Below are 25,965 nucleotides of genomic sequence, written 5' to 3' on the forward strand. Positions count from 1 at the left end.
GTCTAATTAAGCCTTTTCCTCATTTTTGATTTTTTTGTCTTTTTATTATTGATATTATTGATTTGTAGTAGCTCTTTATAGGTGCTAAATAAAATTTCTTGTTAGATATATGTCATTTGCAAATGTTTTCTTCCAGTCTGTGCCTTGCCTGTTTATTTTTAATAGTGGTCTCTTGATGAGCAGAAATTTTTAATGTAAAATTTTAGTCCAATTCATCAATATTTTCTTTTATGGCTAGTCTCTTTTGAGCCCTTTCAGAAAAATATGCTTCCCTCAAGTTCATGAAGATTTTCTCATACATTTTCTTCTAGAAGTTTTATGGTTCTAGGTTTATGTTTAGGTCTATGGTCTTTCTCTAATTATTTCTTATGTATGGAGTAAGGTAGGGTCAAAATTCATTTTCCCCCATATGTATATTCAGTTGCTACAGAAACATTTGTAAAAAAACCCAAAAAACTAAAAAACGCCTTCCTTTCCCCCATTGAATTGACTTAATGCCTTTTTCAAACAATCAATTCAACTGTATATGTGTGGCTCTATTTCTGGACTCTCTGTGCTGCTTCATTGATCTATATGTCTACTCTCTTGCCAAAACCATAGTCTTGACCTTTGTGGATTTATAGTAAGTCTTGAAATCAAGTAGTATAAATCCTCCAAATTTGTTCTTCTCTTTCAAGATTGTTTTAGCTATTTTAGAACCTTTGCATTTTCATATACATTTAAGAATCAGCTTGTGAATTTCTTCAAAAAAGCACGCTATGATTTTGATTGGCATTGATTTGAATCTACAGATGAATTTGGGGAGAATGAACATCTTTAGTAATGTTGTGCTATCCGATCCCTGAATATGGTATAGCTTTTGATCACATAGGTCTTCTCTAATTTCTCTTAGCAATGTTTGCAGATTTTAGTGTGGCAGGGTTGCATATTTTTGTTAGATTTATCCTTATGTATTTGATATTTTTGATGCTTTTATAAAGGATATTCCTTTTTTATTTTCCAGTTTTTATTACCAGTTTATATATAATACAATTGATTTTTATGTATTGTTATATTGATTATGTTATAATTGATTATTGTATGTAAATGTAATTGATTTTTATATATTGACCTTGTATCCAATGACTTTCCTAAATTCGCTTTTTAGTTCTAGCAATTTTTTGTAGATTCCACAGGATTTTTAAGCTACACAATCATGTTGTCTGAATAATGACAGTATTCTTCCCTTCTTATCTTTATGTCTTACTATACTGGTGAGAGTGAATGTTTTGAATTCTTCCCAGTTAAGGAAAGTGACTCAATGTTTCACCATTAAGTATGATGTTAGCTATAGATTTTTCAGAGATGCCCTTCAGCAGTTTTGGGTATTAGGGTTATACAGGCTTCATACAGTGAGTTGGGAAGTGTTTCCTCCTCCTCTATTTTCTAAAAGAATTCATGTGAATTGGTATTATTTTTTCCTCAAATGTTTGATGGAGTTCACTGGTGAAGCCATCTTAGCCTGGAATTTTCTTTGTGGGAAGGGTTTTGATTAGGAATTCAATTTCTTTAGAACTACAGGACTATTTATATTTTCTATTTCTCCTGTGTCCCTTGCTAAGTTTTTTCAAGGAATTGTCCATTTCGTCCAAGTCGTTGAATGTATTAATACTATAGACTGGAGTAGGCAGAAAGACCAAAGATATCACATGAGGTGGGACTCTGAAGAGAAGAAAAGACTTGAATAGACAAGGAGGGGAGTCTTGGGGAAAGAATGGTATGGAAAAGACATGAGAGTGGGATTCTCAATGGTGTGGGTTGTTGGACATGGATTATGCCAGTCTGGTTGAAGTAGAAGTTTGGGTAAAGAAGTGGAAAATGATGATAGAAGGATAGCTTGAAGCCATATCAATGCCAAATTGAGGAGTTTGTATCTTATGTAGGAAATAAAAAACCCCTATATGATTTTCAAGCAGGGGCATGATCTGCAGAAATGGTACTGATGGAATTCTTTGGCATGATGAGCTGGTGAAAAAGAGAGAGTAGAGGTAAATGCAACTCTTTTAGAACTGGTGCAGTATGCAATGGTCAGCACTGCCTACATGAAAAGAGTTTGATAAAGAATGGAGCTAGGACAGAGTAACAGTATTTGAAGTTTTCTAAAGGGAAAGGCCTCTGTTTATTTCTCTGCACCCAACATGGTGTTATGCACCTGGTACACACTTACCACACTCTGTTACTATTTTCTCTGCTCCTATATCCATCTCCTCACCTGGACATCCAAGTCCTCCAGGGGAAGAGCCCAAGGTTTATCTATGCTAAAGTACTAGTGCCCAGCATGTGGTGGACACTTAGTTAATACCAAGTAAATACATGAAAGCTGAAAATATAAGTGAGCAAATGAATGAATGAACAAAAGAATAAAAAAACCCTGTTAGTCAGGATAGGCTATGCTATGCTACGATAACAGGTAAACCAACAAAGCTCAGTGTTTTAACACAATTATTCTATTTCTTCCTTACACCAAATCAGTGTAAGTCTAGAACATGTAGCCCCCAAGCAGCAGGGGAAAAGAGAGAACCAAGGCTCTTGGGAGGTTTTATAAGGACCAAGCCTAGAAGTGGTGTATATCACTTCTGCCCACATCCCATTGGCCAACACTCAGTCATTTGGCCCCAACAGAACTGCAGAGAAATCTGAAAAATACAGATGCACACACAGACATTTGGTAAGCACTAAGGACAATTAGAAAGTAGTAAAAGGGAGCCCTAAAAACTATTTGTTATTGCTTCCAGCCTGGGAGAAACCTAAGCCTTAAAGATGTTAAGGGACTTATTGGGGACTGCCCATACAGATTCCAGACCACTTCTGCCAATAGAGCCTGGTCTCTTTAGCCTGCCTTTCAAGCCTTAATATTTATCACCTCGGGGCTTACTGATCGCTAACTAATTTTTAGAAGCCTACTCCTCCAGGAGGAACTGTGAGCAGAAGGAAGCACTAATAGACTCTGCCGTCAGTTACCCAGTAGCTCCAGCCAGAAGCACAAATGGAAAGAGGCACAATATGGGTCAGGGCAGGGAGTTTTGATGATGAACCTCCCAGGAGTCAGCAAAGAAGTCCTGCTCTGGGAGGCATCTGCGCTACGCTCACACCAGCTGCCTAAAGAGAACTCCACATCCTCTGTGATCTGGAGTCTCCTGTTCAGGATCAAAGTAGCTGCCTCAGCAGGGCCCAGAATGCACGGCAAGGGCTCAGTGGCCTGGGAAAATGCTGCTGGGGTGTCTCATGTGGAGCCAAAGGTGTGAGGGGAAGCTCCTCATCTGCTGTAGGAGGGTAGGACAGGAGGAAGAAAGAAGCGTACCGTCCCCAGCTGGATGGTAGTCACTGTCTGGTTTTCAGAGCAGTGTGAGGATCAGAGATGATGGAGGCCAAGGCAATGGGTCAAAGCTTGGCACACATAGTGGATTCTCAGGAGAGGTGTTGATGAGGGGGGGGAGGAGAGGCATGGAGCAGGAGAAAATAAGTGTCCCATCTTTTTGAAGTTTGGCACGTGGGGGCAGTGCCAATGCAGAGACCTGCCTTTCCCCTGGGTGCTGCCTCCCCAGGCAGGGCCACAGACAGTCTCTCAGCTCCCCGACACGCAGTCTGTGGTTCCGGTTGGGATTTTATGCCTTATTTTTTTTTTCCTTTTAAAGGCACAGTTAAATAGAGTGAAATCAAGAATACAAATAAACTGGGAGAACTCTCAGAAAATGAGCCAGCAGAGAAATGAGAAGTGAACAAAGTGGAGGGATGGGTAAAAGAAAGGATTAAAGGGGATAGTGTAACTGTGAAATGAAGAAAGTAAGACCCTTTTCCATGCCCTTTCCCACTTGCATTCTCTTCCTGCACTCTGGCTTTGCTGTTCCTCACTCAAACGTGACCCAGACTGGGGCCTCTGTACTTACTGTTCTCTCTGCTTAGAATTCTGTCACCCCGCATTTTCACATAGCTCACCCTTCAGTGGATCGGGTATCTGCTCAAATGTCTTTGCAGAGAAGCCTTCCCCAACTACCTATCTTAGTTTGGGTTCCCCAGAAGTAGACCCCGAGACAAGGATTCAAGTACGAGTAGTTTATCTGAGAGACGAACCCAGGGAACACGAGTAGGGGAGTGGGGAAGTGAGAGGGAGGAAGGAAAGGATCTAATAAAGATGTGCCATCAAGCAGTCACCATGTGGGCAGCTGGAGCTCTGTCCCACTGAGGAACTCTGGCAGACAGCGTAGAACACTCTTCAGAGTTATCTTAACCTCAGAGGAGGGCATCTGTCACTGCTCAAGGGCTGCTTCCAGGGGCCTTAAATAACTAACACTTCCTGCTTGCCCTGCTTGAGGGCCAAGCATTCTCTAATTGCCAGAAAAAAAAATCACCCTTAGGCAGAAGGTCTCGGGAAGTCACAGCAAGGCAACTTCAGAGTGTGGAAGTGAGTGCTGAGGGGATATTGGCAAGGCCCTAAGCATCTGCTACACCACCCTCTCCAAAATAGCAAAGCCCATCACTCTTTATCCCCTTAATCCACTTTCTTACTTCACAGATCTTATTCCACCTGCCATATCTGCAAATTTATTTGTCATCTCTCCCTCCCACAAGACAGCAAGCTCCAGGAAGACAGAGACCTCATATGTCTTTCAGTGCCTATACAGGGCTAGTGGATGCTCAGTAATTATTGGTTGAATGAACTGATATTCAGAGAAAGATGGAAACTTGTTGACATCAATATTATCCTCCACATGTGGAAGTGTGGCAGAGGCAGGGCAGAAATCAGTTGCAGGAACCAAGATAGGCATTGCACAATGGGGGCCGTGGCAGTGGTTGAATATAAATGGAGAAAGAGTGAGGCCCAGAGAAAGGCAGGTCATTCCAGTTTCTTGGTCTGATTTCTCCAAGGACTTAAGGATTTCATTCTTGCCATGGCCATAATAGCTATGACTTTTGCCCCATATACCAAATGGTAACAACAACTAGAGTTTCTTTGTAATCTGGGAAATGTAATATATCCAAAAAAGGACAGGCTAATCTCGGTCCATTAGAGCAGCAGTCCCCAACCCTTTTGGCACCAGGGACCGGTTTCATGGAAGACAATTTTTCCATGGACTGGAGTTGGCAGTGGGGGTGGGGGATGGTGGAGCTCAGGTGGTGATATGAGCGATGGGGAGACTGTAAATACAGATGAAGCTTCACTTGCTCGTGCCACCCACCTCCTGCTATGCAGCCTCCTGCTTCCTAAGTTTCATGGAAGACAATTTTTCCACGGATGCAAGGTGTGGTGGGATGGCCGAGCTCTGTGGCCCGGTCCCTAACAGGCCACAGAACAATAGGGCTTGCAGGATTAGAGGGCTCAGGCCAAGGATGACAGGGATGAAAGGGACAGAGAAAGGAAGTGGAGAAAGAGAATGATAGAGAAATTGAAGTCCAAGGAAGCAGGAGGTGAAGGAAAGGCCTAACAAACTTTAAGTCTTCACTAAAAATTGAATATTCAACTGGGATTTTATTACTTTTTGAGATGAGCTTTTGGGGGCCTATCTGAGTAAACACAGCCCGCCCCAAAGCCCCAAATCCTTACTTGTTACTAAACAGACCCTGTTAGTCCCACAGTTCAGGCCCTGAACTATCTACTCCAGGCCATTAGATTGAATTCACCCCAGGAAGAGGAAACTTCTGAAGTTTTTGTCCCTGCTAAGGTAGCTGCCTGGACATCCCCAGCAGATCCTGCTCTCTATGGGTTTGCAGAAAACCCTACCATCAAGGACACCAGCATTTCTGGAATGGATTTCACACCATAGCTACTATCTTTAAAAGACCTGGGAGGGCAAAGGCAAGCTGACAATGGTGAGACGGATGGGAATCTGGGCACCTTTGTGTGCCACTTGTCCCAGGTAGCTTTTGTTCTGGAAAGAACAGACCTTTCCCTGGGTGAATAAAAGGCAAGTAAATGTTGTACTCACCAAACCTATTGGTTTGACAGCCTTTAAAAGATAGTTAAAAAACAAAGTCAGAACACTGGCTGAAACTCATTCTCAAATAAAATGAGATTTCCAAGTCATGGTTATGTCTCAGTTGCCTTCTCTCCAATACCTTTACCTCTCCATATAAACCTCCTGGCCCTGATATTTAATTCCCTGCAGAACTGATAGTAGAAGTCCCTTAACAGCCCACTAAAAGGGATCTGTCCCATGTCTACACAGGACTGGATCAATACCTTCAATTGAATTTACTAGCAACTTTTGGGAAACAGCCAGTTAGAGGAGTGGTTTATGGATTGTGTGAGTGTAATGAAATAATTAATGGTTTTTATTTTTACTAGAACGACCAGATTAGCCAGCTGTTTTTGTGGTGTGAAATTTTGTAAAAAATACCTGTTCCTGAGTTTGATCTGTTGTTAGAACAAGCAATGTGACTGTACATGTGGCTTGGACCGTTGCTTGGGCTCAAAACAGACTTCTGGGCTGATGTCACTGACTCATTCCATTTGGTTTACAGGTTGGTGGCATCTGTGTTCTAACCTGTATTCCTATCGCTGCATGGGTCTGAGGCTATAAAAGTAAGACAACAGCAAAAAAGAACTTATGTGCTCTTCAAGGTTATGGTGTGGCCCATTCAAATGTGCTCTTTGGCCGAGTTGGTCTGGCCAAGATGTCTCTGAGTGAGTGAAGCTCTGCAAAAGGAAGTCACTCTCTGGGGCCGGAGGGCACTGTGAAGACTAGAGCCAGTGTGGGGTTGGGTGACTTGCTGTCAGGGCACTGGGAAGGCATCTGAGCATGGGCTGGGCTGCAGGCGCTCATGCACTGCCTGAGGATCTAAAGAGAAATTGAGCTCAGTGTGCAGGCTGGCTGGGTGCCTGCAGCTTTCACTGGTGAGTCCAAAGAGCTGGCTTGGGAAGGTATGTTTTAGGATAAAGATTTACTCTACCTGCAGATTCCTAGAGATAATCGAGAGGTAGAGTTTGGGAAGAAAAAGCAAAGTAGGGAGAAAAAAGCCAGCATTTAACAGAGCTGCAGTAGCAAAGCAGAGCTCTATTTAGTGTACCCTCCCGCACAATCTTCATTTCTGTGGATGCCCCACAGCGACTCATAATTCAGTCTGACTTGTATGCATCTGGTTTTCAAGGAAAAGCTTTTGTTAATGCTGACTGTAAATTGAGGGGGTGGCTTTAGGGATGTTTTCTGAAGAAGAAAAACTTTGGCAGATTATTTCTATAGCACACCAATGTATTTAAGACATTAAACAACTTTATTCATTCATTGAACAAGCATTTATCGAGCACCAACTATGTGCCCAACACTGTGCTTGGTCCTGAGATATAGAGAAGAAATACTTCTTGCCTAAAAAAGCATCTAGTCTGATAGAAGATTAAACCATTGAAATAGTGTATGGGTGGCACTGTTGTATCAACCCAGGCACTCCCCAGTCCAGAACTGATCACCATCAATGGAGGGGTTGTGATAGGACTACATTTGTCATAATCCAGAAAACATGTCTTCTGGGCAAACTAAGAGAGAAAAGATGAAACCATTGGTCATTTCTCTACCTAAAAGTCCAAATGATTTGAAGGAACGTAAAAGCATCCATTGACATGATAGAGCAGTGAAAGTAGAAGCCCCTGTTAATGAGCAGATAAGATATCAAAGCACTGGTCTAAGAAGCGCAAGCTTCTGATTGCACTCTTGCCACCTGAGTTGAGGCGATGGGACCTACAGGAAGAAAAAGCTAAACAAAAGCACAAAGTCGAACAGTGAGACAATAGGAGCCATATCCTAGGCTGAATAGCGGCCAAATGAGTAGCCATAAGCAGTGATACAATGAGTTTGGTGAATTAGTGTAGCACTAGCTGCTGTAGCAAATAAACCCCAACATCTCAGTGGCTTGATAAAATTCAGGTTTATTCTTCACTTGCATAATATCCAAATGGGTTTTTCTTCAATGGTGGGTAGCTCTTCTCCTAGCCGGAATTGAAAGATGCAGGTTCCTTCCATCTTATGAATCTACCATCTTTAGTATATGCCTTCTAAGGTCTCTGTACTTGTCTTCATCAAGAACATGAAAGGGAATGTGTGGGAGGTTTCTATGGGCCAGGCCGAAAGTAGTGCACATCATTTCTGTTCACATTCTACCAGCTAGACCTCAGCACATGGCCAAACCCAACTATAAGCAAGGCTGGGAAATGTAGTCCAGCTTTGTGCCCAGGAAGAAGAGGAAATGGTTTTGGTGACCAGCAACACGAGACTACTGCACTGAGCTAGAGGAAGAGGTCATTCCACTAGAGGTCAGCTCCGTGTGGACAGGGACCCTCACTCCCTTACCTTGGTGTCTCTGATGCCTGTTTGAGAATCTCAGGCCTTCCTGGTCATTTGGTCTGCACTGTCATTTCTTCAATGCTACGCCTCCTCCTAGCCTTGCTCTCTCTCACATTTCTCTGTTTTTAGTTTGGCAGAGTGCTTATCACTACCTCATTACATCCTTCCTTATCAATTTCCTTAGTGGCCTTCTTCCTGCCTGGAAGTAAGCTCCATGAGGACAAGAATTGTACCTGTCATGCCCACCACTGTATCACAATGCCCAGGACAGTACCTGGCACATGAGGAGTCCTCAATAACTCATTGATCAGTGAATGAATGAACCAACTGGGCCATGCGGGTCTTGAATGGCTTCACAAGGAAGATGCAACTTGAGCTGGGTATTGAGTAGAATTTGTTGGGAGGAGAGATCAGGAAAAGAGAGGAGATAGATCAGAAGGAGGCAAAAAGGACCACAAGATGAACCATACAGATTGAAGCATTTATGGAATTGAGATACATCCATTCAACCCACATGTTTGAGCACCTGTTACACATAGGCAACTGTTCTAGATCATTGCTCAGCTGGCGGATGCCAAAAATATACACAAGAAAGCCTATCTCTGCCCTCAACAGCATGTCTCGAGCTCTGCTTTGGGGAGGGAATAAAACACTCCCCTTTATGTAGCAGGTTAGGCTTTAGCTCCTCATCCCAGCCACCAAAGCTCTGCACTGAAAGACTTTAGTCTTCCTTTCTGGGATGAAGATGATCTCTCCACACCAATATTTGCTCCTTTGTGGGGCAGTGGTGTGACAAGAAAGATCTTGGGCTTTGGAATGAGATATACTCACTTCAAGTCCTGGCTTTAGCACTCACAGTCTTTGGGCTCTTGGCCAAATATCTTAACCTTTCTGTGCCTATTCAGTAAGTTGAAGAAAATACAATGTGCCAATATTCACATCTTTTTTTTTTTTTTACCACAAAAGAGAAATTTCATATGGTTCTACCTAATGCTTTAGCATATGCTGATCCTTCCAGCATTTGCCTCCCTCCTTGCCAATCCCATCCATCCATCAGCCCTTCCCCACTTCAATGCTACCTCTTCCCTGCACCCCCTTCCAAACGAGAGCATGTCTCTTGAACCTGTGTGGCACCCTGTGCTTCTCTCAGGTGTGCACTTGATCCAGCCTTGGATTATCATCTAAATGTCTAATATGGATACCAGGTTATATACTCCTTGAGGGCGAAGATGGTGTTCCTTTCTTTTTAAAGTACCTCAGCACAATCCCTTGAACCTAATAAGAGATGACATGTTTTCTTTCCCAGATCTAAATGTGACTAGCTAGGGCCTCGTACACTCAGAGGGAATGGGGCCGAGCTCTGCTGGTGAGCCTCTGTACCATGCCAGCCAGCACCTGGCCCAAGGCCCTTCCTTGTTCTCTAATGCAACCCTCTAGAATCAGTTCTTCTCTCCCCTCACCTCTGCCTGCCTCCTTAGCAAATCAACCTGAAAAGAGAAATATGACAGAAATGCCTTGAACGTGGGAGGGGAGAATAGGGTGTCATTTATCTGCTTTGAACTGTTTTTTTATTTCAAAATATTAAGGGGATATAAATGTTTTAGGTTACATGGATCATTTTGTAATGTTTGAGTCCTGGCTATAGGTGTGCCCATCACCCAAATAGTGTTCATAGTACCCATTAGGTTGGTTTATTCCATTCCCCTACTCCCCCCTCCCCCTGGTTGGTTTCCACTGCTTTGAACTATTATTGAGTTTTTGGATCCTTATTTGCTTACTTAAGAGCCCTGTAAAGTTGAACCATATGAAATTGCCAATATTCAGCTATTCTGACCTACAGAAATGTCAATTTCATATGGTTCAACCTAGCTTCTTAGTATTTGGGCTCATTCACAGCCACTCATGGGTGAAGTTGTCTGATCCCTGTGTGTGGTCCACTCGTCAAATCCTTGGTAGAGAGATCCCCGGGGAGGCTACTCGTAGCTTCTGATGGGCCCATGGCCTTTGGTAGATTCTGCCATTGCTTATGGAGTTTCCATCATAGGCTCTGGATTCAAAAAGGGCTAGTTCATTTCCCTTTTCCCTGCAGGTGCCAACATATTTGTTTGATCTCTGGGATAAATGCCAAGACCTCCAGGCTTGAGTTTTCAAGTCTTCTGGAGATCAAAGGCTCTCCTCATCACTGCGTGGGCTTCTCTGTGCTGTTACTCAACAAAGCCAGCCCAGCTCCTGCAAGGGCCAGTGGCAGAGTTCACAAGAGACAAGGAAGGAAGGGGAGGAGCTAGTTCCTAGTCTTCTAAATATTGCAACCCATGGAGCAGATGAGTGTGAAGGGCAAGAAGTCTTGCATGTTTTTCTCAAATAAACTGGAAATTAAAAATGTAAGAACTTAAGATAGATTTTAGTTATTTATGAACTAGAGCCACCTGAATGGGGTGGCCAGGAGCCTTTCATATTTTTCTCATTTTATGTGCCCAAAGGACCTTAGTAATGATCATATTCATCACTTGCAATCATTTCATGTGACTTTCAAACAAAGTACCCCATATTATACCTTTCTAGTAGAAAACATCCTAACAACTAAAGGAAAAAAAAAGAAATCTAAAGCTGAATTCAGTTGTCTTATTGTAGCCATTTTGCAGCTGTTCAAATGAGTAATTATGCCACTGTCATTAGGAATCAAGATTTTCAGCACAAAAGAGATTAATTAAAAAATCAAGGCAGTTAAATTAAAACCTGTAATCTTTTATTTGAGTTGGAAATAGTGGTTTAAACTCGTGATTTATTTTCACCTTCTGAAACTTACATATTTTCTAGTTCTGTAGACTGAAGAAGCCTAGAAGCAATGACAACCTAGCAACAATGAATACCCCTACCATGCAGAGCGTGGTCTCTAAAGCCTGTTACCTGAGAGAAGTCAGGGCTTCTTGGAGAAACGGCTAATTCCAGGTGTGGGGCAGCAAATGTGCAAGATGAACCTGGGATACTTTCCTCGGTATCTCTGCAGACTCAGCTAGACCCAGGCTAATTGAGTCACATGATAGCCCATCTTTTCTGACACCAGATTGAATACATTATGGGTTACGTATTCCCCACTCATCTAGCCATGTCTTTTATAGAGAGTGCAGAACTCATTACAAATATCTAGGCTTTTGGGGTGGAAATGTCCTTGGAAAGGAATGCCTTTTGGCTTGCAGCCTCATGTATTTATAGCTTCTTTGTTGGTCCAATAAAGAGCATCACTTCTCTTCTACCTACAAAGATACTAATTAGCAAGTAATAATTCTAAGTAAATGTAGTGGAGGTGGTATATGCGGCCTTGTGTAAGTATTTAAAATTTTCCATCATGGCTGATGATCTCTAAGTAGATTTTAAGAGACTAACCTCTACCTAGGAGAAGAGATTTATTAGCACATGTAATTAGATGTCACGTGCTAATTACTGTTTCACAATCTAACCAAGCCAAGGGCATGTGTCCAAGAGGACCGAAGAGGCTCCATGTACCATATTGAAAAATAGAACCCTTTTCCTTTTATATCCAGTGGCTGTGTGCAGTGTTTCTTGTTTCATGCTTTTTCTGACCTGCCCCTCCCACTCCAGTTCCACTTTCTTCCCTGAAATGTCAGGGGCACCCGTGTTTATGACATCACATCTTAGTTTGAGCGGGAGTAAAGGGACTTTAAAATATCATACTCATCTTTGTGGGTGCAATGCCTTCTTTCCTCTCTATTTTCCCACAGGGAGAGCCTGCTTTCAAGGAACCAAGAGTACCAAAGTATGATACTCACGGTCTTCCCTGTAGTCAGCCTCATCTGGTTCTTTGTGAATAATGGAAACAGATTTGTGACATTCACAAAGGGATTTTATTTTTAAACCCTTTCCTGAATCTTGGAAGTATTTCTTAACTATTTGGCTCTCTTGAAAGATCAAATACCTTATTTCTCATCAGTATTATCTCTTCTATGCTTTCACTTGTTTGCACATTTATAACACTGGCAGTGTCTCCTTAGGGGGTGTGGGACTGATGAACAAACTCCCATTCCTCCTACTCTGGTTTAAGCTTAGGCGTGGAAACCCTGAAAACTGGCACAAATGTTTCATAACTTGGTGATGGGCTGGTCGTTTTCAGCCCAGGTTGCTGGAAAGCAAGCACTTTACCACTATCTAAGAGCATAATGGTCCCTCTGGTAAAGTTAACCTTGGGATTGATCTAATTATTAGATTGAACTATTGACATAGTTTTTTGTAGGTCAAGATGGTTGGCCATTTAATATTGTTCAATCTAATACCTCGATTGTTTGGTCTTGTTGCCTTGGTCTCTGTGGTCCACTGACTAGGAACATCAGCATCCCCCCCAGGACGTTTCAGAAATGCAAGTTCTCGGACCCATCCCAGACCTACTGCATCAGAATCTCTGGTGGTGGGTAAGAATCTGTTTCAACAGGGTCTCCAGGTGATTCTTATGCATGCTCAAGTTTGAGAAGCTCTGCTTCAAACCATTTAGGTTTATATTTAGGTCTCCCTTTGAGGGCAGCCTTCTCAGTGCCCCGATGGTGTGCTTTGTATCCATATAGCCTTGCATACAATGATGGTTCCTGGTTAAGAAAAAATGTTTCCACCAGTTTTGTTGAGCCAGGATGGTACATTTTGACAAGAAGAAATATGAATCCTTTACCATATTATCTATGCTCTGTGGATATGGCAGCTTAAACAGTATGATTTCTAGCTTGGCCAAGCAACTGCCACTTTAGTGTCTAGCACTTTTAGAAGAATATGCATTGGGGATATATATCTATCTATCCATATCTATATATAGACATGGATAGATATAGATAGATATATATGTCTATATAGATATAGATATATCAAGATATATATATATATATATATATATATATATCAAGCACTAGGCCATGTATACGTCTAAGATGCCAGTCTGCTCCCCATCCTTTGATTAGGGAGCTGGACTCTGGGGTTAGCAGTGCTTTGATCACCTCTGTTTGGACTGGCTGGGGAAAGGAGAGCCCTTTTCATGCTGAGGACAGCAAAATCTCCAGTCCAGCCATGGTACACTCACAATCACACACAGAATGTGGCCTAGATAAAGGTTTTTGAAGACAGATGTTCACTGCAGTGTGTTTTGTAAATGGGAACTAATTTAATGTCCAATGCTGGGAGAATGGATAAACTATGGTACACCTATGTGGTAAAATATTATGCAGTTACTAAAAATAGTTTCTGTAGACTTATATGAAGAGTTTTGATTCACAAGGGAAAAATTCTTTCATTTTTAAAAAGCAGTATACAGGAGGGTACATATGCTATATCTCAACTATATAAAAATGCACCTGAAAAAAACTGCTTGGAGACATGCTGGCATGCTAACAGTAGCCTTGGGTGACAGGATTAGGAATGGCTTTTCTTTTGTTCTTTTAGACTTTTTTGAACTTTCTACAGAATATGTGTTACTTTTGAAGGTGGGAGTAGGAGAAGAACCCTTCAAAAATTTTATATTCTATGAGGTGACTGTGTGTGTGTATGTGAATGAGAGAGTGAGAGAGAGAGAGAGAGAGAGAGAGAGAGAGAGAACTGTATTGTAATCTTTGTAGCCCTTTCACTTAACACATAACAGACATTTACTAAATGCTTCAAAAAAATGAAAGAATGAGTGAATGAATACTAGATTGTAAGCACTTAGATGTCAGGGACCTTGTCTTAGACATCTGTGTGTCCCTGGGTTCCTGGCCCAGAGCTTTGCAAAAGTAGCTGCTCAATACAAGCGAGTATGTGAATGAATGTCCAGACTCCTCAGGCTGCTAGACATGTCAACTTCATCTCATAAATTTTCCTGCTGAAAAACCAAGTTAGTGCTGCACCTGAGTCAGTGCTGTCTGTAAATCAGAGAGTCTTCTAAAACGCCCTCAGGCCGTAGAATGCGCACTATCTCTCGAAGGTCATGCCCTCCCCACTCACTCCTTCAACTTTTCTTTCTTCTCTCTTCTACCACATTCCCCCTTCCACCCCTCCTCCCTAACCTCTTCTATCCCCAGTCTATCCCTCTCTAGACTCCTGTGATTGAGAATTCCTTCTTTATATCTAATCTAAATTTCTTCTATTATAATTCTGTCAATAAATAAAACCCATAGTTGGTGCAAAACTCCACTTGAGCTATTTGTGCCAATTTCATTTCCCTGCCAAACTCTACAGGGAGTTGTTAACAAGCGACACAAGCAATCAAACACATTTCCTTCAGGAATTTACATGGGGCAGTGCCTGGCACTGCCAGGAATGTAAGGAAGTGTAAGCTGTGACTCCTCTTGTCAGAGGCGTACGGATAGAGTTGCAGAGCTAAGGCACGTGTTTGTGGCAAGGTAGTTAGCAATCTAGGGTAGCCTGTGAGGAGCGCACATGACAGGTGGGAAATAGTGTGTGTCCTCACAGCTCAAGGGAAGCCTGGGGCTAGACAGGTGGAAGGGTTTTGTTGGAGATGAGCCTCGGAGGGTGAACAAATGGCAAGTGGTGGAGGCATTCTAGGTACGAAAGCCAAGCAAGGTAACCCAAGTGGGCCCTTCTTTTACTCTGAACCAATCCTCTTCTGGTTGTTTGGTCTGGAAAGCCCAGAATGCAGAAGGGACAATGAAAGGAGTTCAGATATTTCATATATTAAATACCTGAGTATTGCCAAGCTTTATATCTTTAACCAGAAGGAAGAAAGGGGAGTGTGTGCTCTCCCATTGCTCTAACAGAGGTTTTCCATCAGTGTCATCTTTCCATGATGAAATGTATACTCTAAGCCTCAGAGTGGCTCATAGTTGTTTCTGGTAAATGGGCAGGGCCTTCCCTTGCAGCCATAGTACCCCCAGCAGCCCTTCAGGGCACCTGGGCTCTGTATGGGAACACAGGGAAAACCTTGGTTTCTGTGGCTGGTTCATCCCAAGGTTTGCACCCTGGGCTGAAAGTGCTTCTGGAATCCTAAAATAAAAATGGCCAGAATGTGTCCTATCCACAGGTGAGAAGTGTTTTTTTCAAAGGACAATCTGATAAATGTGATAGGTAGCAAATAACAACTGAGAGAGATGATGGGCACAGAAGCCAGGCTGATCATCGGCCTGGGAGGAAGAGGCTGCCACGGGAAGTGCATGGACCTGGGACAGAAGACCTGGGATTTGGTTTTTGCTTCTGCCAAAAATCAGTTCTGTGATCTTGGGTCAAATCTTTGAACCTTGGTTTTCTCATCAGCACATGAGAAGGGTTGGCCCAAACAGTGGCCTTCACAGTGTGTTGATTGCTACCTAGAGTAACAAACACATTTTCACAAACACACATACACACTCATGCACATGACAGAAACAATAGCTTCACAAAATGATAGTTACTACATGCAGTGCGCTTGGGTATTTTCTAGTCAACCCTATTCTATTTTGTTGTTTTTAAAAATGCTAGTCTTGATCTGCTGAATGGATTTCACAATCCGCTAATGGGTCATGCCCTGCAGTTTGAAAAAAACACAGAACTCCATAATTTCCGCGATCCCTTCCAGCAATAGGATCCAGTAACTCTACTAGATGCCTAAAGGAATTTTCTTAAAATAATAGCTGAGCTGTGACAGATGACTACATGCTTACATTCTGGAGGAAGTGCATGGTGTAGAACATGGCAGCAGAATGACCTGAAGATAAACAAGTCAATTACAAATCAGTTCTAAGGAGAACGTATAGTACTGCAACTCGACAGTGACTCGGAGAGTTAGGATGTCCAAATCATTATGCTAAATACTGCCCAAGCCAACAGATATCAGAGACTGGGGACTTTGGACCTGTCAGAGAAGTCACAGGCTTCCCAGTTGTGGGCAGCCTTCTTTCCAGTTTCCAGAACGTGAGACGCCCAAAGAGTGATCTTTAGTGGCTTCATTTTATGTTCACTGGATAAGACAGGAGAAATAAAGAAAAAAGAAACTTGGAGAGCTCCACACTTTGCTCTTGTGAACCCGGACCCTGATTCTGGCCTCTTGGTCTTTTGTTCCTGGTCCACAAAAGGGAACTAATATTTATTAAGCAGTGACATGCCAAGGACTTTGTCATTTCAATGGAGCCTCAGAACCACTCCATGAAGGCTCTATGAGTCCCATTTCACAGAGGAGGGTAGAGAGGCCCAAAGAGCCCGGTGTCTTGCTCCAGATCACACTTCTCCTGTGATTAATCCCCCCCTTCCCATCCCAGAGCCCAGGTCTTTCCACCAGCACGTCTTGCTATATCTTGAATACAGAGTCTTTCTGGGCGGATTTTGGTGACTGGCATCAAACGGAGGACAGGAAAGGACAGGACTCAGAGATCAGAAATTTCAAACCCCTCACTTGTAAAGATGGGGAACTTGGGTCCTAGGAAGGTTCAATAACTTCTACAAGGTCACATGGTGGCAGAACTGTGAAAAGAACCCAGGTCTCTGGTGGTCTTTCCACAGGATATTGGACGTTAAAACAATAACAGTAATAGTAATAATTAAACAGTCCTCCTGGTATGAAGCATCATTTTGTTCTGGAAGCTGGGAAAATATTTCTATCAGAAAAATCATTCTAGATTCTTTCAGTGTATAAATAAATACAGAGATATTTAGTGTCTAAATAAATATACCTATCTATTCCGTAGGTGCTGGAATGTTTTAAGATGCTGGAATTTGTTAGAAAACCTAGATCTTTCTGAAGCTGAGAGGACTACATGAGATGCTTTGTCCATAGTTGGGAACAAATCTGAATTACTGTGGTTCTACAGAAAAAGAAGCCCAGCAGGGATAGGCTCTGGGAGGCTGGCTCTGGCTTTGGGCTTTGGGCTGCTCTGCAGGTGGCAGAAGACTTGGTAGTCCTTGCTGTCCCTGTATCCTGCCCCACTCCCTCCTCCAAGATGCTGAGTGGAGTGGGCAAGGGGCTGGTTGCCAAGGAAGGAAGGGAAGGTAGGAATGAATGGTTTCACTTGGTAAATCCCCTCCCTACCCTCCCAACAGATCTGAGGACTCAGGCAGCAGCCACAGACACCCAGAGTAGATGTCCACGTTGCTTACCAGGCTTATGGCTGCTGACAATTGGCTTCAGTGGAACAGGGACCCAGGGAGCAAACTGGCTACTGTAACGCTGACTATTTCAGAGGCTTATTAATGGTTGAATGTGCTAACACACTCCTGACTGCTTTCTGTCACAGGGATCCGAATAGATGGTTTGTAGAGGTGTGTGTTCCTGGACAAAAAGCTGTGTGCTGGGGTGGGCATGAAGGTAGAAGGGCAGGAAGAAGGTTAGCAAAGTGCATGTGGGTATGTGTGTCTGCAGGCACTCTAAGAATATTTTTAAAAATTCCTTCCCTCCCTTGAAAGGGTAAAAATTCTACTTCTGAGTCACTTGCACATTTTTCTGAAATTTTCACCACACATGGCATTCAAACTTTGATCTCAGCTGTCACCTCCCCCTTTTAAATTCTTAAGAGTCTGGGAAAAGGAGTAAGGAGGAAGACAGTAGCAGGGGTGGGGACTGGAGGTAGGGAGGCTTTCTAGGAAGGGAGGCCAAGAGTAAGCGTTTTGCATTCCTCCCAGGGTGATAAATCTCTAAGACAGTGAGATGCTCACGAGGCCAGGAAAAGTAGGATCAAATAAGTGCCAGCCCTGGCAGGGCAGGGAGGCTGGGGGCTGGAGGTTGGGGAGGCTGGGGGCAAGACTATGCCTCTGATTGTTACCCTTTCCTGATGGTTCCTAAGATCAAGTCTCCTCCCACTCTTAGAAATGGGCCTGGTCCTTCTGAGAGACGTTAGTTTCCCTCAGCGTCTAAGTCAGCTCATTGACTGTATCCATGCTTCCAATACGTCACTATGAATCAAGATCTAGACAATTCCATTATCTCCAGGGTTCGACAGGGGAATGAACTAAGATCAGTCTATAAAGAGTTTTCATTGCCCTGTGGACATTTCCTATGATGGCATTTTCCTTCAGCAGTTTGGTTTTGCGGCATCTGTTTGCTGTGCTCATTGTCTTTCTGGAATATAACAAATCTTCCCAGCCTCCTGCTAGGCACTTTCTGGCAGAGTCACTCAGTTCTTGGTTACACTCAATGCTGTGGATGATCCAGCCAGCAGCAGTTCTACATCCTTTCTTCTGATTTTGAAAAGCACTACATACTTTTATGTGGCAGACAGCCCACTGTCTCTCCCCGGCAATCACCCTTAGCTTAGGCAAACATATTTCAGTGTTGGTTTGGGAAAGAGCAGCAGCTTAGAAGCCAAACAGAGAAGGTTTTTAATCCCAGAGCTTCTACTTACCAGGTGCCTGACTTTGTAAATTTACTTACTTTCTCTGAGCCTCTGTTTCCTTATCTATAAAATAGGGGCAATACTTTCCTCTTTGAGTTATGTGAGGGTACCATGATGTGCCTGGCTTAGAGCTTGGCATATGGTTGAAGCTTCCCACAAGAGCTTATAGCCTTCGATGAGAGAACTGATACATCCAAATAAACTTTTTCCTGTTGTGGAGGATAAAAATGAGACATATAACCCTATTTCTCATTGTAACCCTTGCCATTATCTGCCCATTCCTTGGGAATCAGTGACAGAGGGGAAGAGATGACAAGACAAGGCAAGTGACTGACTCTAGGAAAGTGGAAAAAATAGTGGGAGGGTGCATTCGTTTTTTATTATTATTATATTATTATTTCTACTATTGCATCACAAATCACTGCAAATTTAACAGCTTAAAACAACACCCATTTATTATCTTGCCATTTCTGTTGGTCAGGAGTCTGGGTATGAGTTAACAGGGTCCTCTGCTCAGGGTCCCCCTGGACTGAAATCAAGGTGTCAGCTGGGCCGTGTTCTCATCTGAGGCCCAGAATCCTCTTTCAAGGTCATCCATTGTTGGCAGAATTCAGTTCCTTGAGGTTGTAGGAGTGAGGCCCTTGGCTCCTAGAGGCTGCCCATCACTCCTGCCACATGACTCTCTCCACAACATGGCAGCTGTGCCTCTTTAAGACCAACAGGAGAGCCTCTCTGTTGCTTCTCATCTCTTTTAAGGGTTCACCTGATTAGGCCAGACTCACCCAGGATAATTCTCCCCTTTTCATTAACTCAAAGCCAACTGAGTAGGGATCGTAAAATCCTTTTTGCCATGTAATGTTACATAAGTCATAGGTTGTGCCCACACTCAAGGGCAGGGGATTATACAGGGTATGTACCTAAGAGGGCAGGAATCTCGGGGGCCATCCTGGAATTCTGCCTACCACAGAGGGGCTCCTGGATGTATCCAAATAAACAGAGGAAAAATCTTGCTTCTCTTTGTTCCATTTTTATGAGAACAAACATTCTTGGGGGCACTAAGCCTGTGTCTTGCATGTCTCAGCCACGGTGAGATTGTTAAAAAGGGAGGAAAGGGTGCAAGACACGGGGCAGCCTTGCACTGGCAGTGGTGCAGCAAGCTCATGAATGAATAGATTCAACTTTGGTGGAACTGTTACTTAGGAAAAGGAATAGATTTTTTAAAGAAAGAAAGTGGGATAATTTTCCCTGGAAGATCTCCATTAGTGCCTGTCTGTCTGCCTCCAGTGGACACATAATAGTAGTTAATGCTCTGTGACCAAAGACGTCACTGAGAGCAAAGGCATTAAAGAGTTTTTCTTCCCTTTCCTTCCCTGTCTAAGGGATAGACACAACCATGGCAACTGATTAATGAAATGTTCACCTGCTAATGTGTGGCAGAAATCCAATATAGCTTCCCAGTGAAGAAAGAAAAGATTTAGGGTGGGGAAAAGTGAGGATCCCTAGCCCTGAAGGTTGTCATTGCAAGGGCTAGTTCTTCCCAGGAACCATGACTTGGCTGCCCACGTTAGAACTCACGTGTTAGTCTTTGCATCTGTGAATCCACAGTCCTGAGCAGCAGGCAGAGTTCGGCAGCCCAGAGAGTCAGTGCTGGCTTGCCTGGCAGGCACAACATGGATGTGGTTAGGGCATCGGCAAAGCATGGGCCCCCAAAAATGCTTTTTTCAAGTAACTTGATATTTAATATTTAATAATGAGCAAAGAGAATTTTGCTGAACGTCTTTATACTTATTTTATGATATGCTAATTTATTGTGAAATTTGGGATTACCCACTGCAGAAGGGTAGAGATGGAAGAGTGGGGACTATAATCTTTTCAGTGTTTGGGTCCTCAAGAGTCGAGAGGTCTTAACCATCCCTAGGGAACTATATAATACTAAAACGGGAAGTGTCTGCCAGAGGTTATCACTCCCAACCTATTGTTTCCAGGCAGAATCACATCTAAACCATTTCGCACAGAACCAGAGAACATATGGTCTGTGTGGGCAGGGATTCCCGTGTGTTTTGTTCCGTGCCGTATCCCAGCACCCAGCACTGTGCCTGGGACTGAGAGCTATTGGAAGAGGATCCATGGGCAGTTGGATGCTTCCCTTTGCAGTAGTCTCTTTCCTTCCCCCATGCTGCCCAACTCCTTTCTCTCCCATAGGATCCCAAGGCGTCCTCAGAAGACATTTTGTGTCTCTCAAACTTGCATGATGATAAGAAAAATAACTGTGGGGTACTTTTCAAATATATCAATTATCAGACCTCTCTGTTGGAAATTCTGGTTTAGGGAATCTAGGTTGGAGCCCAGGAATCTGCCTTTTTGACAAACGCTTCTGATGTGCTTTTTCTTCAGACTAACACTAAGATAAATGGCATGAGCTCAGCTCTTCCCCACACAGAGGTTGAGGAGCTGTGGCCACTTGACCTGGTTTCTGAGGGGCTGTCAAAAGTTAACACCCTGAGCTTCGGTCAGCAGCGCTGAGGGAGGGAGGGGTATGAGAATCTTCCGTTCTACCCGAGTCACCGGGGCCCAGCCCCGCATCCCGCCTCCCACCTTCCTGAAGAGATGAGCCTGGGGCAAGCAGTGCCCAGAAAGCCTGTACTTCTGGGACTGCCCACTGAACTTCTTGCCCCTTCTTTCCACAGGCAAGCTTTCTGTTCTGTCTCCCGTCCCAGCTATCACCAGCACATGCATTCATGGCCATCTCTGTTAGGTTTGGTAATGACCTCTGCTCTGTTGGGCAGGAGTTGACCTCTGCCTCCAGGGAGAGGCTGATTTTTTAGTCAGTCCTCATCACTGAAGCAGAGCATTCTTCTAAGAGGGGGGACTAAATAAAGCCTCTGTCTTCAGAACTCCCCCCCCTTCCACACATGAGAAGGAAAGCTCTGATCTGGACCTGGCCCACCCTTTCTACCCCAAGGCCTCCCACTCCTCAACTAAGGTCTGAAGAGGCCAGCTTCCCCCTTACCAATTCCTCCCAGGCTTTCTTGTCCCCGGGATTCAGTGACTCCCCACTGATTCACCAAGTATTGGCTTCCAAGAAGAGAGTTGAGGTTATAGAGCACCATGACAAAGAAAAATTGCTGCCTTTATTTCTTGGCTACACAGAACACACCCCCACCAAATACCCTCCTCTACTCAGGGAGATAATCTTGAAATCTCTAACCTGTGATCTTGAATTCTTCTTGGAGATTAAACACCAAGGGAAAATAAACCTAGGCCAAAAAGAATAATCTACTCTGTGGCTGAAGGTGAGAGAATATAATACACTATGGTTATTGTCCAATACGATAGCCACAGATAGCTACTTAAATTTCAATTAATTAAAATTAAATAATGTTACAAATTCAGTTCCTCACTTATCAGCCACATTTCAAGTGCTTGATAGCCAATGTAGTGAGAGGCTACCATATTGTACAGTATAGCTGTGAGAATTTCATCATCACAGAAAGTTCTATTAGACATCACTGTTATAGAAGCATAGCGTTTTCCCCTTGACCCTGTCCATGTGATATTTCTTCACATCTTTAGAAATGTGTCTTTGTTTCTATTGGTGATTCTTATGGTTACAATGCATTATTCTAGAAAAAAAAAACACTACTGAAGACTGCATTAGAAAACAAAACCAAAAGTAACCCATAATGCAGTACTTCGGGAGGGGGAATTAATTATCAAAAGGTGGTATTTTTCCCAGTTTTCTTTCTTTTATTCCCCTTCTATGAAAATATCCTCCCTTCTTTTCCATTTCCTTTCTGCTTTATCTACAGAGCATCTTGTTCTATGTAGGGCTTCTCAAAGTGAAAGGGTAGCCCAGACTTTATTTTTTTTTCTTTTTTATTATTCCAGGGTTTTGTGAGGGTACAAACATTATAGTTACACTTTATGTCTTTGCCTCACCCAAATGCGGGTTAAAGGCATGCCCTTCCCTCCCTTTAGTGCTCCCCGTGTCCTTTAGTTGTAGATTTGCCCCCCCATCCCCCTAATCCCTAGAGAGTATTTCTGCCATGTGATCAACCTAGTGTTGCTCAGTTAGTACCAATTTGATGGTGAGTACAAATGGATCCCGTTCTTCTGCTCTTGTGGTGCCCCACTTTGGATAATGGGCTTAAGTTTAATCCAGGAAAGTATAAGAGGTGCTAGATCACTGTCATTTCTTATAATTGAGTAATATTCCATTGTAAACATATACCAAATTTTAATAATCCACTCATGGATTGACGGGCACTTGGGTTGTTTCCACATTCTTGCAATAGTGAATTGTGCTGCCATAAACATTCGGGTGCAGATGTCTTTATCGTAGAATGTTTTGTGCTCTTTTGGGTAGATGCCTAATAGTGCTATTGCTGGATCGAATGGTATTTCTATTTTTAGCTCTCTGAGGTATCTCCAAATTCTTTTCCACAGAGGTAGCCCAGACTTTAGAAAGAGGAATCGAAAGACTATTTAGGGCACAGGAATAAACAGTTGGGCAGAGCGCCCCCAAATCACACACTGGGAAGAAGAGGAAAAGCAGCAGAGAGAAGAGGACACTGGGAGGTGGGTGGAGCAGGGCGAGCCTAGGAATGGAGTCTGGGTCTAGGTCTGGGTCGTCGGTCCGGAGGGAAAAGCAGGCTGGGCCGGTTCTCACGGTTCCTGGGGCCAACTGGCTGCCAAGGTGCTCATGGGTTCCTCCGGGCAGCCACTTGCTAGCCAGACCTTCCTGGTTCCTGACACCTGTTGGCAGCAGAATTTCTCTTCGACTCATAGAGAGTTCCGTCCTAGGCTCCATGTGTATATGAAGAGGACAGTGGGTTAAATGCTGTGTTTTGGGGGAAGGAAGCCTTCCTTGCTTGATCTCGTGGATGAGTTGCAAGAACCGTAGTCTACAGTTTCCCTTTCTGAATACCCATCACCCCTGTGATGGTTTCTTTAATGCTTGTGCTCACCCTGGGTGAAACCAGGGAAACTGAGCAAAGCTTTCAAAGATGGCAGGCAATGGAGCTGGAAGGTGAAGGGCAGCATAAGGAGACCTCGGGGCCAGAGGCCACAAGGGACAGAGGGCAGGGCAAGGTATGGGCCAAAGTTCAGGCGGACGGCAGGGGCAGTGTGCAGAACTTCAGCTCCAAGGCCCTGCAGCCAGAAGGCGGGAGCTGCGGCAACCTTTTCACTCATCTCTAAGGCTTTTCTCTGCATTCTTGGGAGGCAGGATCCCCATCCCCACCCCCAATCAGGTTGGCCAAGGATATGTCACTGTGCCAGAGAGCAAGGACTGAAGGTGCAGAGAGGAAGTTAGCTGGTCACACGCAGATGGTTGGTGTCCTGGGGTCTCCCATCCCTCAGCTCAGGGGCAAGGGTTGTCCCTATCAGTATTAGAAACTCCAAACCTTTCTCCAGCCTTGAGTTAGTTCTTAAAGTGAACATGGCAGTCTGGACTTCTACTCCACCCAGAATCCACTCCCGTCCCCCTCCCCACCACAAATTCTGCCAAATGCATAGCTTAAAGCCACTGATGGACAATGCCCTGTTTCCCTCTTTGTCTTGCAGCCGTCTCCAACCTGGACATCGAGAGTAAGCTGAGCGTGTACTATCGCGCGCCGTGGCACCAGCAGCGAAACATCTTCCTCCCAGCCACGAGGCCACCCTGCGTGGAGGAGCTGCACCGCCACGCCCGGCAGAGCCTGCAGGCCCTGCGCAGAGGTGACTGATCCCAGGCTGGGGGCTTTGTCAGGAGAGAACTCAGAGGTTGTCCTGTCCAACGGTTCTCTGTCCCATCAGTCCCAACACATCCCCCTGTTATAGCAAGTACTTTGAACTGTTCCCTTTCTACCTGGAAATGAAATCTATGGGTAATATATCCTACCTGTACACATAAGCAAAAACAGCATCATGGTCTAAATATGATAATAAAGAGAAATTATTAAAAGGAAAATTATAATATGTATTTCGATATGCAAATGCCTGGGCTCTACTGCACTAGAGGACAAAATGAAGCAGTCAGATGTTTGTGCCTATCAAAAGTGAGTCTGGATTAAGAAAAGAGTCAGAAACCATTCTGAGCAGAAAGTATAGAGAAACAAAGCCCTGAGAGGCAGGAGGACACAACCATAAAAACTGGTACATTCAGCATATATTATTCATAGATATGAGCAAAAGTATAGTTTGGATTATAATTAAGAGGGAATTAGGTTTGACTCAGAAATAGGCTTTTCCCTGATAAGAGATTCTGATGGGACCTTTGAATATTGTGTGGGACCTGGGACGCTTTTTCATTGCCCATCCTGTGCATTACGGGATAGCTGGCATGGTTGGCTCCCACTCAATCATTCTGACAACCAGAACAAGCCCCTAGAGGGCTCTTCTGCTTCTGTTGAGAATCAGTGAGCTGGCTTGATGCCCCCATTCTACAGGGGGGGCACGTGGAGGCCTAGCGAGGTGAGGAAACTTGCTCAGGGTCACACACAGCAGGAAAGGCACAGTACGAGGACCCAGACCTGGGTCTCTGAACCCCCAGCCAGACCTCTTTTCCTTGCCATACGCTGCGTCCCATGGAAATAAATATTGATATTTACATTTCTCTCACAGTCCTGAGGAAGCTGGAGACAGGCACATAGCAGTGAAAGCAGAAATACAGCCTTGTCTTATGCTGGTTACTTTTCAGTGCCTTAAATCCATTCTGATTAGGACAAGGGGATTAAAAATCAGCATTATCCTTTGAGAGCCCCCTAAATTGGGTATTAGAAGTTGGCATGCCACCTTTCTTGGCCTTTAGATTCCTGCTGTGGAGATAGTTCGTGTCTACACATTCCATGTCTTTGTTTCAAATTCACTATACTCTTTTAAAGAATGGTATTTTGCAAAAGTATTAAAATTCAAATAAAATATTTTAATATCACTATCAAGATGGAGAAATGAAATGATGATAAATGTTGTTTTCATCTTATTTTCTTCCGCATTTGTATAACTTCTGCCTTTTCCCCATCCTCTTTTTTTCCTTTTAACGAAAGAGCTAACCTACTAATATCCCTAAAGCAACTGTTTCTAAAAATTTCCCTTGGTTATTTAGTGGCAGATACTGTGACACTTATAATGAAGAGTGATGATCAGTATCCTCTAGACGTATCTCTGGAATACTTACCATTCACTTTAATTTTATAGTTGGCTAAAAAGTTCTTCTTTAACAAATTTTTAGTGTAAGCCACCTCTGGAAATCTTCCTTCCTACTTTTGCCATTCCTCTGCAGCCTGGATTAGGCACCCTTCCCATAATGTCCCATGCATCCTCCATCCTGCCACTTATAACCTTAGATCATAACCAACCACTACAGGCCTGTCTTCTGCTATTAATCT

At 43.6% G+C, this 25,965-nt stretch overlaps 1 protein-coding gene across 4 annotated transcripts in view; it reads left to right on the forward strand.

The window, feature by feature from the left end:
• NHS (Nance-Horan syndrome (congenital cataracts and dental anomalies)) overlaps positions 1-25,965 on the forward strand; it is a 330,666-nt gene that overhangs the window by 262,121 nt on the left and 42,580 nt on the right. For all 4 annotated transcript variants that reach the window (XM_012656632.1, XM_012656633.1, XM_012656634.1 and 1 more), the window contains exon 2: positions 24,164-24,316. In XM_012656632.1, the coding sequence (XP_012512086.1) occupies positions 24,164-24,316 (153 nt within the window). The remainder of the gene's footprint in view (positions 1-24,163; positions 24,317-25,965) is intronic.

Source organism: Propithecus coquereli, unplaced genomic scaffold, assembly GCF_000956105.1.
Source record: "Propithecus coquereli isolate 6110/MARCELLA unplaced genomic scaffold, Pcoq_1.0 Scaffold513, whole genome shotgun sequence".
In the NCBI taxonomy this organism is placed as follows: Eukaryota; Metazoa; Chordata; class Mammalia; order Primates; family Indriidae; genus Propithecus; species Propithecus coquereli.